At 51.7% G+C, this 13,415-nt stretch overlaps 6 protein-coding genes across 6 annotated transcripts; 3 read left to right on the top strand and 3 right to left on the bottom strand.

Annotated features, from left to right (window-relative positions):
• Nucleotides 1–6: 6 nt before the first annotated feature.
• On the top strand, nucleotides 7–1,428 carry N7506_009778 (PP2C family serine/threonine-protein phosphatase; the record flags this gene model as incomplete). Its single annotated transcript, XM_056959071.1, has 1 exon — nucleotides 7–1,428. One exon carries the CDS (start codon nucleotides 7–9, stop codon nucleotides 1,426–1,428), a length of 1,422 nt encoding a protein of 473 aa, XP_056808461.1.
• A 213-nt stretch (nucleotides 1,429–1,641) lies between these two features.
• N7506_009777 (uncharacterized protein) lies at nucleotides 1,642–3,599 on the bottom strand (the record flags this gene model as incomplete). The annotated part of the gene is made up of 6 exons (XM_056959070.1): nucleotides 1,642–1,712; nucleotides 1,794–1,896; nucleotides 1,951–1,993; nucleotides 2,053–2,338; nucleotides 2,807–3,239; nucleotides 3,294–3,599. The coding sequence occupies 6 exons, from the start codon at nucleotides 3,597–3,599 to the stop codon at nucleotides 1,642–1,644; spliced, it is 1,242 nt and encodes a 413-aa protein (XP_056808460.1).
• Nucleotides 3,600–4,157: 558 nt separating this feature from the next.
• On the top strand, nucleotides 4,158–5,890 carry N7506_009776 (uncharacterized protein; the record flags this gene model as incomplete). Its single annotated transcript, XM_056959069.1, has 2 exons — nucleotides 4,158–5,059; nucleotides 5,122–5,890. 2 exons carry the CDS (start codon nucleotides 4,158–4,160, stop codon nucleotides 5,888–5,890), a joined length of 1,671 nt encoding a protein of 556 aa, XP_056808459.1.
• A 703-nt stretch (nucleotides 5,891–6,593) lies between these two features.
• N7506_009775 (Mcm10/DnaG-type zinc finger protein) lies at nucleotides 6,594–9,214 on the bottom strand (the record flags this gene model as incomplete). The annotated part of the gene is made up of 3 exons (XM_056959068.1): nucleotides 6,594–7,222; nucleotides 7,267–8,994; nucleotides 9,211–9,214. 3 exons carry the CDS (start codon nucleotides 9,212–9,214, stop codon nucleotides 6,594–6,596), a joined length of 2,361 nt encoding a protein of 786 aa, XP_056808458.1.
• Nucleotides 9,215–9,305: 91 nt separating this feature from the next.
• N7506_009774 (uncharacterized protein) lies at nucleotides 9,306–10,589 on the top strand (the record flags this gene model as incomplete). The annotated part of the gene is made up of 1 exon (XM_056959067.1): nucleotides 9,306–10,589. The coding sequence occupies one exon, from the start codon at nucleotides 9,306–9,308 to the stop codon at nucleotides 10,587–10,589; it is 1,284 nt and encodes a 427-aa protein (XP_056808457.1).
• Nucleotides 10,590–11,390: 801 nt separating this feature from the next.
• Nucleotides 11,391–13,081, bottom strand: N7506_009773 (uncharacterized protein; the record flags this gene model as incomplete). The annotated part of the gene is made up of 3 exons (XM_056959066.1): nucleotides 11,391–11,427; nucleotides 11,483–12,364; nucleotides 12,432–13,081. The coding sequence occupies 3 exons, from the start codon at nucleotides 13,079–13,081 to the stop codon at nucleotides 11,391–11,393; spliced, it is 1,569 nt and encodes a 522-aa protein (XP_056808456.1).
• Between the last annotated feature and the right edge of the window lie 334 nt (nucleotides 13,082–13,415).

Raw genomic sequence — 13,415 nt, 5'->3', positions numbered from 1 at the left:
GAGAATATGATGTTCTCAAGACTAGGTCGCGCACGCCTAGGGCGCGTGCATGCGCCCTTCACCCGAATGTCAAGAACCTTCTCGACAAGAAGTTCGTACTCAAACACCAAAATCTCAATTGCGACCGTTGGTTTTATCAGCGCACCTGGAGTTTGGTGGTGGGCAACTGTCCAGGATGATGTACCCTCTCTTGAAGGTCCATCTGTGGAGCCGTCGGTATCCGAGCCGACCTTATCCCGCGAAGAAGTCAGCCGTGTACTATCCAAAGACGCATTCTCCCACCGTGTGAACAGCATCACCGGTGTCCAAAGATACGATGGGACCCAATTGGCATCAAATAGCCCTTGCGAAGATCGATTCATCCATGGTAAATTCACCTCGCCCTGGAATGATAGTGACAAATGGATGTCCTGGGCTGTTTTCGATGGACACGCAGGCTGGCAGACAGCCCACTTGTTGACAAAGCAACTATTGCCCTTTGTTCAGCAAAACTTGGGTCAGATCAAGGCTTCAGCCGATGGATCTTCATCAAACGAATTGGTTCAGCATGCTATCATGAAAGCGTTCGTCGACCTCGATGACTCAATTATTGAGACTGCGTTAGCTACTTCCCAGAGCAAGATGTCCTTGCAAGAAAAGGCCAAGAAGCTGGCTCCGGCTTACGCAGGATCATGTGCGTTGCTATCCTTATACGATTCCCTCACTAGCACGCTGCACGTTGCATGCACCGGAGATTCGAGGGCTGTCTTGGGACAAAAAGGGCCGGATGGGAAATGGAAAGCAATCCCGTTGTCGGTAGATCAGTCCGGTCGGAATGAAGACGAGATTGCTCGGCTTTACAAGGAGCACCCTGGCGAAGAAACCATTGTTAAAGACGGACGTGTCCTTGGAATCATGGTATCGCGTGGCTTTGGAGATAGCAGGTGGAAATGGCCTCTGGAATTCCAGCAGAAGATGAAAGACCATTTCAATGGCCCGGCACCCCTCACGCCTAGATACGACGTTCGCACGCCACCATATTTGACCGCTGAGCCTGTTGTGACCAGTACCAAAATAGACCCCAGCCAGCCTTCATTCCTGATTATGGCAACGGATGGTCTATGGGATAATATATCCAGTGAGCAGGGTGTCGATTTGGTGGGCAAATGGCTCGAGTCACCACAGGATCGAAAGAACAACCCAGATCCGACTTACGAGCCGTTTGATTTTGGGCAGTTCCATAAAGGTGTGGACTGGAGGTTTGTGGAAGAGCGAACAACAATCCAAGATGAGAATGCAGCAGTACATCTGGTGCGCAACTGTCTAGGTGGGAATCACCACGAGCTACTTGCAGGGCGGCTTGCTTTTGACTCTCCGTTCTCCCGTCATGTACGTGATGATATCACGGTTCAGGTTGTGTTCTTCAATGCCGGAGATAAACCTTCATGAACAGAGTATAGGGGCTTAAAAGAAATTGAATCTACAGAAGCGCAAAATAGTGTTATGACAACGAAGTATCCAAGGAGGTACATCCTATCTGAGCCCATGGGCATGAAGCCAAGAGTAAACTTGGCACCATTGTAAGACAGGTGTATCGTGAATGCCGATGCTCCATAGTTACGTACAAATACACCAAAACATAGTAAAAGACATCATTCAGGTTCATTCATCATCAACGAAAGAATTAGCCAGGCGGCCAAAAATAGGGACCTCGAAATGGTCCAACGTGTCGACTGAGATATGAGAAATATTGGTTAGCATAAAGCCAGTACGCAGACGACCATGATGCCATAGACCTGACAGGAGAGACTTACCATCTTGATAGGCATGCATGCTAAGGAAGCCGATCAAAAGAAGATCAACGAGAAACAATGTCCAGGAAAGGAAACTAGACCAACTGAAGAGCAGGTGGACAACCTATACCAGTAAACACAGGAATAAAACAGTGGATAGATAGGGAGAGTCACTCACAAACAAAGCAGCGAATAACATACTTGACTGCCAAGCATGAAATCTGCAAAGTGTCTTGTATTAATATCTTACCAAGAGCACAGGTAAAGATAAGTCACTCACCGCACGTAATCACTCTTGTGTTCAGCAAGTAATAAGAACACGCCTCCCGCTGGAGGCAGAAGCAAGTATGCCAGCATGGCCTCAACATTCATACTGATAGGAAGACTGGTCTCGAAAGCCCCGAGGCTCACATGTCCACCCTCGACATCTCGCCCAAAGCTCTGATTGCCATAGCCGCCCGCAGCAAAGTGACTTGGAGAAGGGAGATCGGCCGAGGCTCGTGGTGAGCGGAGCTTTGGGCTGATGACGCGCCCCTCGGGCGGAGGTGACAGGGCGCGCTCGAGCTCTGGAGATTGATCTTGATATGGCGCGAAGTTCATTATTGCCCAGAGAAAGCGAATTAGATGTTTAAGTAGTATTGGTTGTCATTGCTGTACGGAGTATCCATGGATCAGGGGAACAATGGGGTAGCTTCTTATCGTTATCAGATCGGCCGCGGTCATAGCGAGTGAAGCTCGGTGATGCCTGATTTGTCCATTGATGCCTGATTTATGTACTTCATTGGGCCAACGACCAACAACCGCCAATGCTTATGGCCAGTTTGTTGAATATGCGCTATCTCTACGGAGTATTTTGAGAGAATTCCTCGGAATCATCGAGGAGATGCTGGATGCTGCCATTATCCGTGTATGATTGTGGCATCAGGCGATAATGGATTAAAGAAATGGGTATCATGTCATATTGCTTCATCAACATCACCCATCGGTCTTTTGTACATAAATTTGAAGACTTGAGTGCTTTCAAGGCTTGGCACGACCACGGGAGATCCCGCTCCCGCGTGCAATTCCACTAACCGGGCGTTGTTGTGTTGTTGTCGACCCGCGTGTTGCGGTTGTTCGCGTGGTGCTCACACTGGGGGTTCTTCCCAGTCCGGTGCTTCGAACAGTGCCCCTAGTCGTTCCTCGAGTGCCTCGGGTACCCCGCGTCCCCCGAGTGACCTGCGCTCGTCGTGCCTCAATCTCTTCTGCCCTTCGTGCCGCAGCTTCCCTTTGTTGTTGGAGTGCCTGCTCGCGTCGCTCTGCCGCCTGTTGTTTCCGGATCGCCTCATTTTCGATATCAGCTACATCCTGTGTAGCACCTTGCCAATTCGGGTTCAAGATCAAGCGCTGATTATGCTCAGTTTGGGAGAGGATACGGGTCCATGTGTTGAGCAGAGTCGAGGCCGAGGTAACGGTTTGAGAGACCGTCTAGATTTGATGATTAGAGACCGCCCGAAACCAATCGCGACGTGATCGACTCACCTCCATGTTTCCTTTCGCGGAGTCCAAGCTATTTAGCAGTCCCTCAATGACTTCGTTGATATTCCGTACGCCCTGTAGCTCGTTGCGGAGCGCGGCGTCCCGTGCCTCTTGACGATCATAGAGCGGGTCATCACCATCATTGGCGCCGTCGTGAGAGGACCGAGGTTCCAGCTTAATTTTCTCATCGGAAGCTTTTGGGGTGAACTTCTTGGGCGCACTCTTCTTCGAAGGGGAGTCCCAAAGGTCTGAATCTTCGTCTGATAATTGGAGTCTCTCCATTTCTTCTGCTGTGGTGCGGAATGTCATGTTGGAAGTAGGTAATCTGGCTGGTGGTAGAGTAGGCAGAAACAAAGTAACAGTATGTCGTCTAGGACCCAAATGGAGGTGACGTCCAATTGACAAGTGGGATGTTGTAATGGACAAAAGAAAGCAGACTAGCGCCGATCAACATAAGGCGTAAACATTAACGCGGGGGTTTTTTTCAGCCACCGGAATTATGGGGGCGGTGAAGGGCCGGTGGCTGGGCGACAATCGTCTAGCCCTTGTCAACAACTTCACCCTTCCCCCGTGCCCAGCTTATCGCTCTTTGTCCTCGTCGCTTCGTCTTCGTCTGGATCTGCATATTTACGCCTGTTATCAATTTCGGCCTTTTATTTCGACTGGGTTTTGCTCCATCTCCGTCGGAAGTCTTTCAAGTCAAACGCGTTACGCCCTTGATTCCGCCAACCTTCACCCTTCACGCTTCACTAGGGTTGCGATTTCCCGAAAGCTCAACAGGTTCAATTGCGAATAGTATTCTATCGATATCCTTATTGCGACCGTCTCATAACGTCGAGCGATCATTCAATAGTGGTTAGAGTCAACATGGCCTCCACACCACCGCCGCCATCTCCGTCTGCGATTCGGGTACCTCGAGCACCTCGCCATGGTGCCAAGTATGATGATTGGGAACCTTACCCTACACGTTATTCTACTAGACTTGCAAGTCAACGCGCAGCCAAGGAGGCTCAATCTGCGCCACCTCTAAGTCACTCAACCTCATCTGCGCAATCTGGACGGCCCAAGAGAACTCTTTCGCCCTCTTCTCCTGGTACTGTCAAGCCCTCGTCTAAGAAGGCCGCACACAACCATGCATCTTCTTCTCGCATTTCTCCCTTCGACTCTGCACCTTCACATCCCCGCACTTCTGCAGCACCTTCGTCACGCTCGTCTGCAGAACGCGCTTTACCCACTCCTGTGAAAACCCCCTCAAAGAAGCAAGCCATCATTTCTTCGTCTGGATCTGCTACACCCCGTACACTTTTCCCCCCAACATCTACATCCAAGCGCAGAAAAATGGACAACCCGCGCACCTTTGAGGTTTTCTCTGACCACCCTTCGGAGAAAGGGTCTGGCTCGAAAGCAGGGACCTCTGTGGGCAACGCTGGCCATGCGGATTTGTTTGGTTCGAGCGGCAGTTCTCACTACCCTGCAAGTGAATACAACCACCCCAGGGCTCCTGCCCCTAGCATCTCGATACATACCGACTCCCGTGATCGCATCCCCGTGAACGCTGGTCCCAAGAACAACCCCTTCTACACTCCACCTGTTGACATCGACACTCAATCTGCTCCGTCGGGAATTCCCATTCATACCGATTCCCGTGATCGTATTCCCGCAAATGCTGGTCCCAAAGGTGGTCTTTTCCGCACTGCCCCTGGTATTTTGGATGGAAGACCGGCGACACGATCGACCCTGGTTGACGAAGAGACCCCTCGGGGTGCTTGGTATATTAGGCAAGTTCACCCCAATATCATCCCATCTGTGCATGCTAACCCCCCACCTCTAGTAGCCGTGGCAAGTCGGTCTACAAGTCCTTTGATGACATGGACGAGTCGGACGATGAAGATGATCTTGGGCTATTTGCTAATCGTCCTGATCTATTGGCCAAGAACCCCAACTGCCTGAAGGGCATCAAGCCTCTTAAGCGAAGCGAAATCAAGCCAAAAGTTCTCTTCGCTCGTCCCGATGGCATCAGAGCAAGCTCACCCCCTCTTGATCAATCGCCGTCCATCATCCGTGGCTCCAACAACCCAGCGTCTCTCACTCATGTTGAAGCCAGTGCCAACGACGACGAGGAGGATGTCACCGATGTGGAAGACAACGAAGCTGCTGACGAGGCGACCCACAACCCTGACAGCAGCCCCCTGGAACTCGGAAGTGTTTCCAGTTGTGGTGACATCCCGTCTGTATCAAACCCGTCTCTGGGTGTGACTCCTTCCCCAGAGGAATCTTTCTACGAAGGCAGCCAGGAAGAAAACCCATTCGCCGAGGTCGCCCAGGTCGCCGACCCCGGCGTGAGCACGGGCAGTCTTTATGAATGGTTGAGATCCGGCAAAAAAGCCAATGATCGTGAGAAGGAAACTGCTTCTGACCGCATGAAGCGTCATCGGGAAACCCGTGGCAGTCCCTACCCCCGCACACGGATGGCAAAGCTAGCTGAAGCTGCCGCTGGCCCTGATGGTTCTGCCCATGCTCCCGTCCGGGCTCCTACTCGTGCCTCTCTCCGAGCTTCTGCTCGAGCTGCTGCTAGCCCTTCCACTCCTGGGTCTTTGTGATAGAGCCAGTGAAAGCGGTCAGCTTTATTCATCTCATATGGCCTTCCAGCGATCTGATTTTTTTTCTTGCTCCTCATGCTGCGTCTGGGTTTCGTTTGCGTCTCTTTGTGCATGCATTGCTCACCGTTTCTGCGCGTCCCATCTTGCTCCTTTCAATTTATCCCATGGCAATCATGTACTTGCGCTGCCTGTGATTGCGTTTCTTTTTCTTTTTCTTTTTCTGCTTCTCACTTTCTCTACTGGCGCACTGGGTTGGAACTCGCGATACTCAAGGATAAGGATACCTCACGACAATACGGGCAGGATAGCGGCGTTTCTTTTTGCTTACAGTTGTTCATAATGACATCGTGGACCGGAATTAGCGAAAATAACTAGGGGCCTAGCCCAATGAATTTACAGACCTTCTCTATGATCCTTGCAAATGTAGACGCCTTTCCAGTCGCACTTACACTTCTACCATCTCGAGAAGGAACTTGACGAACCTTCTACATGGCAAGATCAGCAAGAGATTCCAAGAAACTTTCAACTAGAACTAGAAGTACACTATTCGTACAGTCAACACACAACAGAACTTGCAATTACTCTGTTGCCCCACAACTCCCACAAAAGTGATTCCGCCCAATGCGACCAAGATATGCTTTATTCGTAACAGCGTCATGATAATTCCTTCGCAGATCAGATGAGATGGAACGAGCCTTAAGTATCAAACGAACTCCAGCTCGTCGTCGTCATCATCGTCATCCATGATCATTCGCCTTCCACTAGGTGTAGTCTCAGCCGGTGCACCCAGGCTCTCCCGGCCAGCTTCCTTAATGCCCCTGGAAGTAATGAACCGAGTCTTCTTAACCCCACTACCATGAGGTTTGCCATGAGCCCGTTTCATAGGACTCAAACGCACGTTCTTGGCTTTGCCAAAAGTGCTCATGTCCATACCGTTGGTATCAGGCGGACTTCGGGGCACATTAGGAGTGGATGGCGTATTGGGCTTGTTGGGAGTCTCATTGCCGGCCCTGGTACGGAGATATTCGGCACCAACGCCACCTACTCGTCCGGCAACTAGCCTCTGGGTGATGTCGCGCTCTTTTTGCTGGGTCACGAGTCGTCGGCGCATTTTCTCATCCTTGCTTTCAACGCGACCACCCGTACCTAAGGAGACAAAGGGGTCGTCATATCCGTCCAGCTTTGCAGCGGATCCCGCAACAGGGTTGTATGATGTACGGCCAGTGCCACGATTCCGGGAAGGTGTCACGTAATAGTGGGATTGAGTCGCGAAGTCATACTGTGGTCCAGGTTTCTTCGAGCCATTCTTGAAGGCGCTCTGCCGCCTTACTCCTTCGCCATATACGCCCATGCGCGGCCCCGATAACCCCCAGGACCCATTCCGCAGTCAGAATTGATTCCTGCGCGTTGGCCTTGGGTCTTGCGGACCTGAATGTCGATGTGGAAGTCACAGAACTCGGTCTTTCGGCCATCTACCCACGATTGACAAGTCTTTCCGTCTTTTCTCACGGCCTTGCAGAAGCCAATATCGCGAGCGTAGCCAATTTCCAGCACCTTGTCATCTGATGACGACAGTGATAAACTGAATCGATTTGTGTCTAGTTTGTGCTTTGGGGGAGGCATAATTGTAGGGTTCAAGATCGCAATAAGCGTGCCCTCCGAGACTTTGTAATAGCGTGGGAAGGCTGTGTCGAAGAGGAAGAGATCGATGGTCCATTTCAGATCGGTTAGAGTGATGGCCATGTATTTGCCGCTGTTATTCAGACCATCATCATAGGGGTCCGTTGCTTTCGCAGAAGCATTGTTCGCGCCTTTGACATCTTTGGGCTGAGACTTGGATGCGACAATCCCAAAAACGACATAATCCCCATCAATCTCCTCTGGCAACTCGAAGGCAGGCGCCTTGACAGTTTTAAGTAGGTCTGGGATCCGTAGGACCTTTTTGTCTGATAATGTGCGGCTCAAGAACGAATGAGGCAGAACCCGATTTGATAAATGTAGTGACGAGTAGGACTCAAACTTTGACGAGTCTGGTGCTTTCAAAGCATCATCTGACTGACTTGATTTTTGAGTGGACCCTGGTTGCTCATCTGCGGTATTAGTCCGCCGATGCAAATGAGGTTGCCTCTCGGTATGCTTGTTCCCTTCAGTCCGTCGGAGGTTGGGGGTCGTGTTGCTGCGATGTAGCCCCGTTGGTCGAGATTGGCCCATGGATCGAAGGACATCCTCGCGGCTGAAGCTCTCTGTCTGCCGCTCCCATTTTGAAGCCGATGGAGGGACGTACTGATGATCAGCTGCAGCGGCTTTGAAGGTCTCCAGCTCTGATTTGTCAACCTGGAACGCTGAACTGCGGTTGGCCTGGACCTGTTCGGCTCTCTCTAGCCGTGTCTTCTCGGCCTTTTCCGCCGCTCGTCCTTCGGCCATTCTCTCACTAAAGCTCTTGATTCGATTGGGCCCTCCCATTCCAGGGGAGGTCTGGGGCCGCGCCGAAAACATCTCGTTGGCGCGAGGTGTAGCGCCGTCCCGGAAGCCCAACTGACTGCTTGGCCGAGGGTCGGTCCTCGAGCTCGGAGCCCGCTTCAATGACACATCGTTGGCTTTCCAACCCTTATCGATCCCCATCACATACCTGCGGGGCGAGATTGGATCGTTGGCAGGGACTTCGCGCCTAGTAGGGGATGCTGGAACTTGAATATCATCACTACCGGCCCGTTGTATGACCTTCCTGGGACTTCTTTGCGTGGGGTTGCCATCTTCCACCCGTTCCGTTCGGGAGGGGCTGATCGCGGAGGAGGGCCGCGCATCCTCTTCCTCAAGATTGGAGCTCGAGCGGCCACGATTCTTTTGCTGGAGTTTCTTCAGTCTGAGTCGCGCTTTGATCTCAGCTAGTTGCAGTTGCAATGTCTCCTCATCGTCTTCTTCCATATCGTCTTCGTCTAACAATTGGTTGGCTTTGGATCGGAAATTCGGCGTAGTGCTTGACCGCTTCAAGGGTGATGACAGGTTCTCTCGGGGCCGTTGGGTATCTTGAAACTTCCGTCGCCCAGCCGGCGAACTCAGGAGGGCTGCGCGAGGCGATTTGGGTGGCCACGCGGGCTCAACCACTAGAGGGAGTTAGTGATCAATTCGGTGTGTAAACAGGGCGACTGACTGATGCGAAGATACACACGGAGTGACTATTCCATGAGCTGTGAAACAATCCGAAACGTAAAAAAGAAAAGATAAACAAGCCAAGTGCCAAGGTACAGAGTAAGAGAGGAATGCAGTCAATAATGTCCGATGCGGACGGGCTGAAACTCGCTAATGCAAGGGAAAGTGACCCATCGCGCCTGCCCGCGTTCGCGTCGCGACTTTCTTCCGTTCCACTTTAGCCTCTTCAACCTATCACCCTACCCTACTACCCTAATGATATAATATGAGGACCAGATCAGCTCCAGCATCCAAGGCGTCAGCCTCCAAAACAAAGGATACCGACCAAAAAACAAAGTCTCTGGTCCCCGCCGAACAACCAAGCAAGACATTCATTCTCCCAACCGGTACTAGCGACAATGCACGACTACTCTCCCTGCCTCAGCCTCAATCCGGGGAGCTAGCTCGCTACTTCTTCTGCCCAGAGCGTGGAGTGTATGAATTTACAGTTGTCGCACCACCGGCGCATTCGGCGCGCAGTATACTCTTCACCCATGAGACGCGCGAAACACCCAGCCCGGAAGACGAGACGCCCACGAAGTCCTCACTACAAGGATCAATCACAAAGAAGGCCGAGCTACTAGTTGCAACACCAATTGATGCCATGTTCTTCATTGTATCATTGCTGGCACCCTCTTCGAAATCCGGACCCGCCTTGTTCCAGCCATTGGACGATATCATCGACTCGCACGACGATATGCCGAAGCATCTACGCCGTGTCCTCTATGATGAAACATTCCGCGCATCTCTATTAACGCGTGTCGAAGCTACTTGTGATGTGGTGGAAGCCGGAGATGAGAAGATGTTCCGATTCAGTGAGACCAAGCTAGTCAAGGAGTTGATCGCAAAGGCAGAACGCATGGCAGATAGGGGGCTTCCTGTCAGTCTGGAGGAACGATTCATTCGTCAGGCGCTGGCTACTCCATTGATGGCAGTTAAGCGACAAGACATTGTGACCAGCCAGGAACCCGCTAGCGAGAGTGAACCAACGTCTAAATCAGAGGACAGACAAGATACACCATCAACGGTGGCGACGGATGCTACCCCTTCAATTTCAACGCCCGCAGGAGAATCTACGCCTGTTCCGCAGCCAGACGGCGAAGATTCAAATACCGGGCCCATCACTCGCCTCCTTCAGATTTCCACAGCACTGTCTTTCATGAAGGAATCATATCTGCCAGCCACTATAGCATTGCGATTGGATGAGATCCTTGCATCTGCAGAGAGTCCTCTCGACTTTACCCCTTTGAAGGATCGTCTCAAGGAAATTGCTGAGCTTCGCGCTCAAGCTCTCGCCTCGCGCGACATGTCCAATTTCACACGGAAGCGAGGTCTCGATGACGAAGAAGAAGACACAAGAGCCGAGAAGAAGCGTCGCAAGGATGAAGAGGATAAGAAGGCCAAAGCGGCAGAGTCGCAAGCGGTAAAAAACTTGAAGAAAGTCAACACAAGCGGTATGGCGAAGATGAGCTCCTTCTTCGCCAAAGCCCCTCCTAAAAAGAAGGCTTGAGCTGCTTCACGGCATGTGGGGGCCATTATGAGGCCTCCATGACATGACGTGCATGCAAAACCATGGACGTTGAGTGCTGCTCGATGAATTATTCAATCAGTGACAGTTATGGCTCTGTCTGAGTTCTTCAAGCCAGATACTCTGGTACAACTAAGAGTCGCTTGGGGGCCTTCTGGGGCACGCGATGGTCCTGAGCCAAGAAGCTTCAATCCACAGATAACACGGGCTAGCCTAGCAACCCACCATTTTGTGCTCACAAGGGGGCACTATCCGAATGTTCTCGAGGCACAAGGTAGCATCGCTTGACCCTGTGGGCGTCATTCGTCTACGCCAGGCGTATCTCATGGTCGCCATGTATATTTACTACAGAGAATTTGGCAAGAGATGAATAGATCTTGGCGTCAAATATAATGAAATCCTCCTTTTGAATTATGCCTTACATTCATCAAGCCGACGGCCATCTAGTTTAGATAGACGTACCCCGCACACATTGACGGGATTTTAAGGCCAAGGCAATCTAGTCGGGCTCCAAGGTTTCGAATAAACCTATCTTTGATGAGATTTGTAGATACCAGGAGCTTGCGACGAATAGGGTCAGAATGTTCAATTATTTCGTCAAAATTGGACGTGAAAACACTGTACAAGGTACGGTCATCGAACTTAAGTTGATAATTGATAGATAAAGATGTTGAGCAATACTGGAGGACGGTCGAAAATGCGTCTTAAGGCTTGACTGGGTCATCATTTTGTCAAGTTAGCTAGATCTTAATCTGGCTTCCAAAAAAAAAATCCAAGTGACATCTAAAGGGCAATCTGGTCAATAGCAGCGCCCGAAACCCTGTGAAACAGTTAGCATCCATCGTTCAAATCTCCCTCAGATAGGACAAACATACAAAAACGACCCATTGGAGGGCTTGCTGATAACCATAGCCTGCTCCAACTTCTCCTTACTGATATCAGGGAACTTCTTGAGATAATACTCATCCCTCAACGCAGCAGTGACTGCCTCAACCTTACCCTGCGGCAACATATGCACAGTGCAACCACCCCACCCAGCACCAGTCAATCGCGAACCCCAAGTACCAGCCTTGCGCGCAATCGCACAAATATCATCCACCTCAGGCGCACTGCAATCATAAGCAACACGACAAGACTCCTGCGATTCATTAAGCAATTGTCCAAGGTAGTGAATGCGCTTCTCATCCAGCTCCTTCGCGTTGCTCAAACAAGCCTTGAAGTCAAGAACGCGGCGTGCTTCCTTGAAGCAGTGCAGAGCGCGCTGTCGGAGCTGGAATCGCTCCGCTTGCACGGGGAACGCGGAGAGGAAGCTTGATTCGAGCTCCGGTACGCTGATGCTTAGTAGCTGGGCCATCTCTTCGCGTGTGTAGCCTTCTTCCTTGGTGAAGAGGTCTTGGGTTGCCTGGATCACGGAGTCGATTTGATACTCCAGTGGATCCCCTAGGCGACCTTCTTTGGTCATAAGCTGGTTTTGGAAGTTGCGCAGGCTGTAGCCGAGAGAGCTGTTGTCCTTGGGGAGGGTCAGATCGAAGCTCTTGGCGAGAATGACGGCGGCGAGGGTGCACTCGGCTACGCGCAGGTTGTAGTGGCGTGGGGCGGTTTCGGCCTTGTTGGATGTGACGAAGCTTTGGGCCATCAGGAAGGTGATTTCGTCGGCGGCCTTGGGGATCGCCACGTGGTGGGCGGCGAATGCAGGGTAGAACTGGGTGTAGAGTAGGTATCCACGCTTGGAGAAGATGGATGCTGCTTGATCCATGCTAGAGATATCTGTTGTCAGCTTCGATGTACTTTGTTTGACGGAGCACTTTTCTATTAGAAACTCACCCGCCTGAGTAGACTCCCACGGCGCGCTCTGAAACGACAGCCAAGTCAAGCAAGTCCTGCTTGGAGACATTGTGGTTGTTGGCCTTCATAACGGCCAGCGCACTGGCACAAACAAAAGCCGCGCTACTGGAGATACCTCCGCCGGGAGGTACGTTTCCATCGACCAAAATCTGCATGCTGGCAGGGACCAAGGAGGCGTTTTCCTTGCGCAGGAACTTGAGGGCGCCGGACAATCCGGCACGGAAGTAGTTGACCCATTCGTGCTTCTTGGGGTCGATCTCGACGTCTTTATCGTGAGGCACGCTGAATTCGCGAGTAGGGAACTTCTCCGGGGAGACATTGGCAATTGTGATCGTGGATTCTGAGGAGCTGGCGGGGACGACTTTGACGGCCATGATCACGTCGACGCTGACGGCGGTGGGTAAGACATCGTACAGGGAGTAGTCGATGTGCTCGCCGATGATGTTCACGCGACCGGGACTGCGCGCCACGAAGTCCGGGCGGTAGCTGTAGGTCTTGTTAAACTGGGTGATGAGGTTGGCCCATCGCTGCTGGTGCTCTGGCGCAACTGAGTTGACGGAGGCGTCGTCCGTTGCGTAGACTTCCGCAATGGATTCTGTTTGCGGCACGAGCTCCTGCGGGGTCGACATGGCGGGGTAGAGTAGGGGGGTGGTAGGCAGGTAGAAGAGAAGAAGTGAAGGAAGTGAAAAGTGAGGGGAGCTCAGGGAACAAAACACGACTCTCCAGTTTCCCCGGGTAAGTGTACTTTGATAGTGGGGTCTAACAGGGCGACTTCAGCCTTTTGGGCCTTTCGGTGACCATTTGCAGGCAATTTGCGGGGAGGTGACATCGGCTCTCTCCAGAAACTCCATTTTACTCCGTTCAATCTATTCTTCCCGGTCATTTCATTGGCTGCGGCAGTTCCGCTCGCGGCCATTTTTAGCCCGATTGGGCGATGACGCACTAGTCTGTCTGAAATAGGCA

This window comes from Penicillium brevicompactum (genome assembly GCF_028827555.1).
Source record: "Penicillium brevicompactum strain IBT 35665 chromosome Unknown utg000006l_segment0_segment0, whole genome shotgun sequence".
Lineage (NCBI taxonomy): Eukaryota > Fungi > Ascomycota > Eurotiomycetes > Eurotiales > Aspergillaceae > Penicillium > Penicillium brevicompactum.
This window is presented reverse-complemented; position numbering and strand designations above follow the sequence as displayed.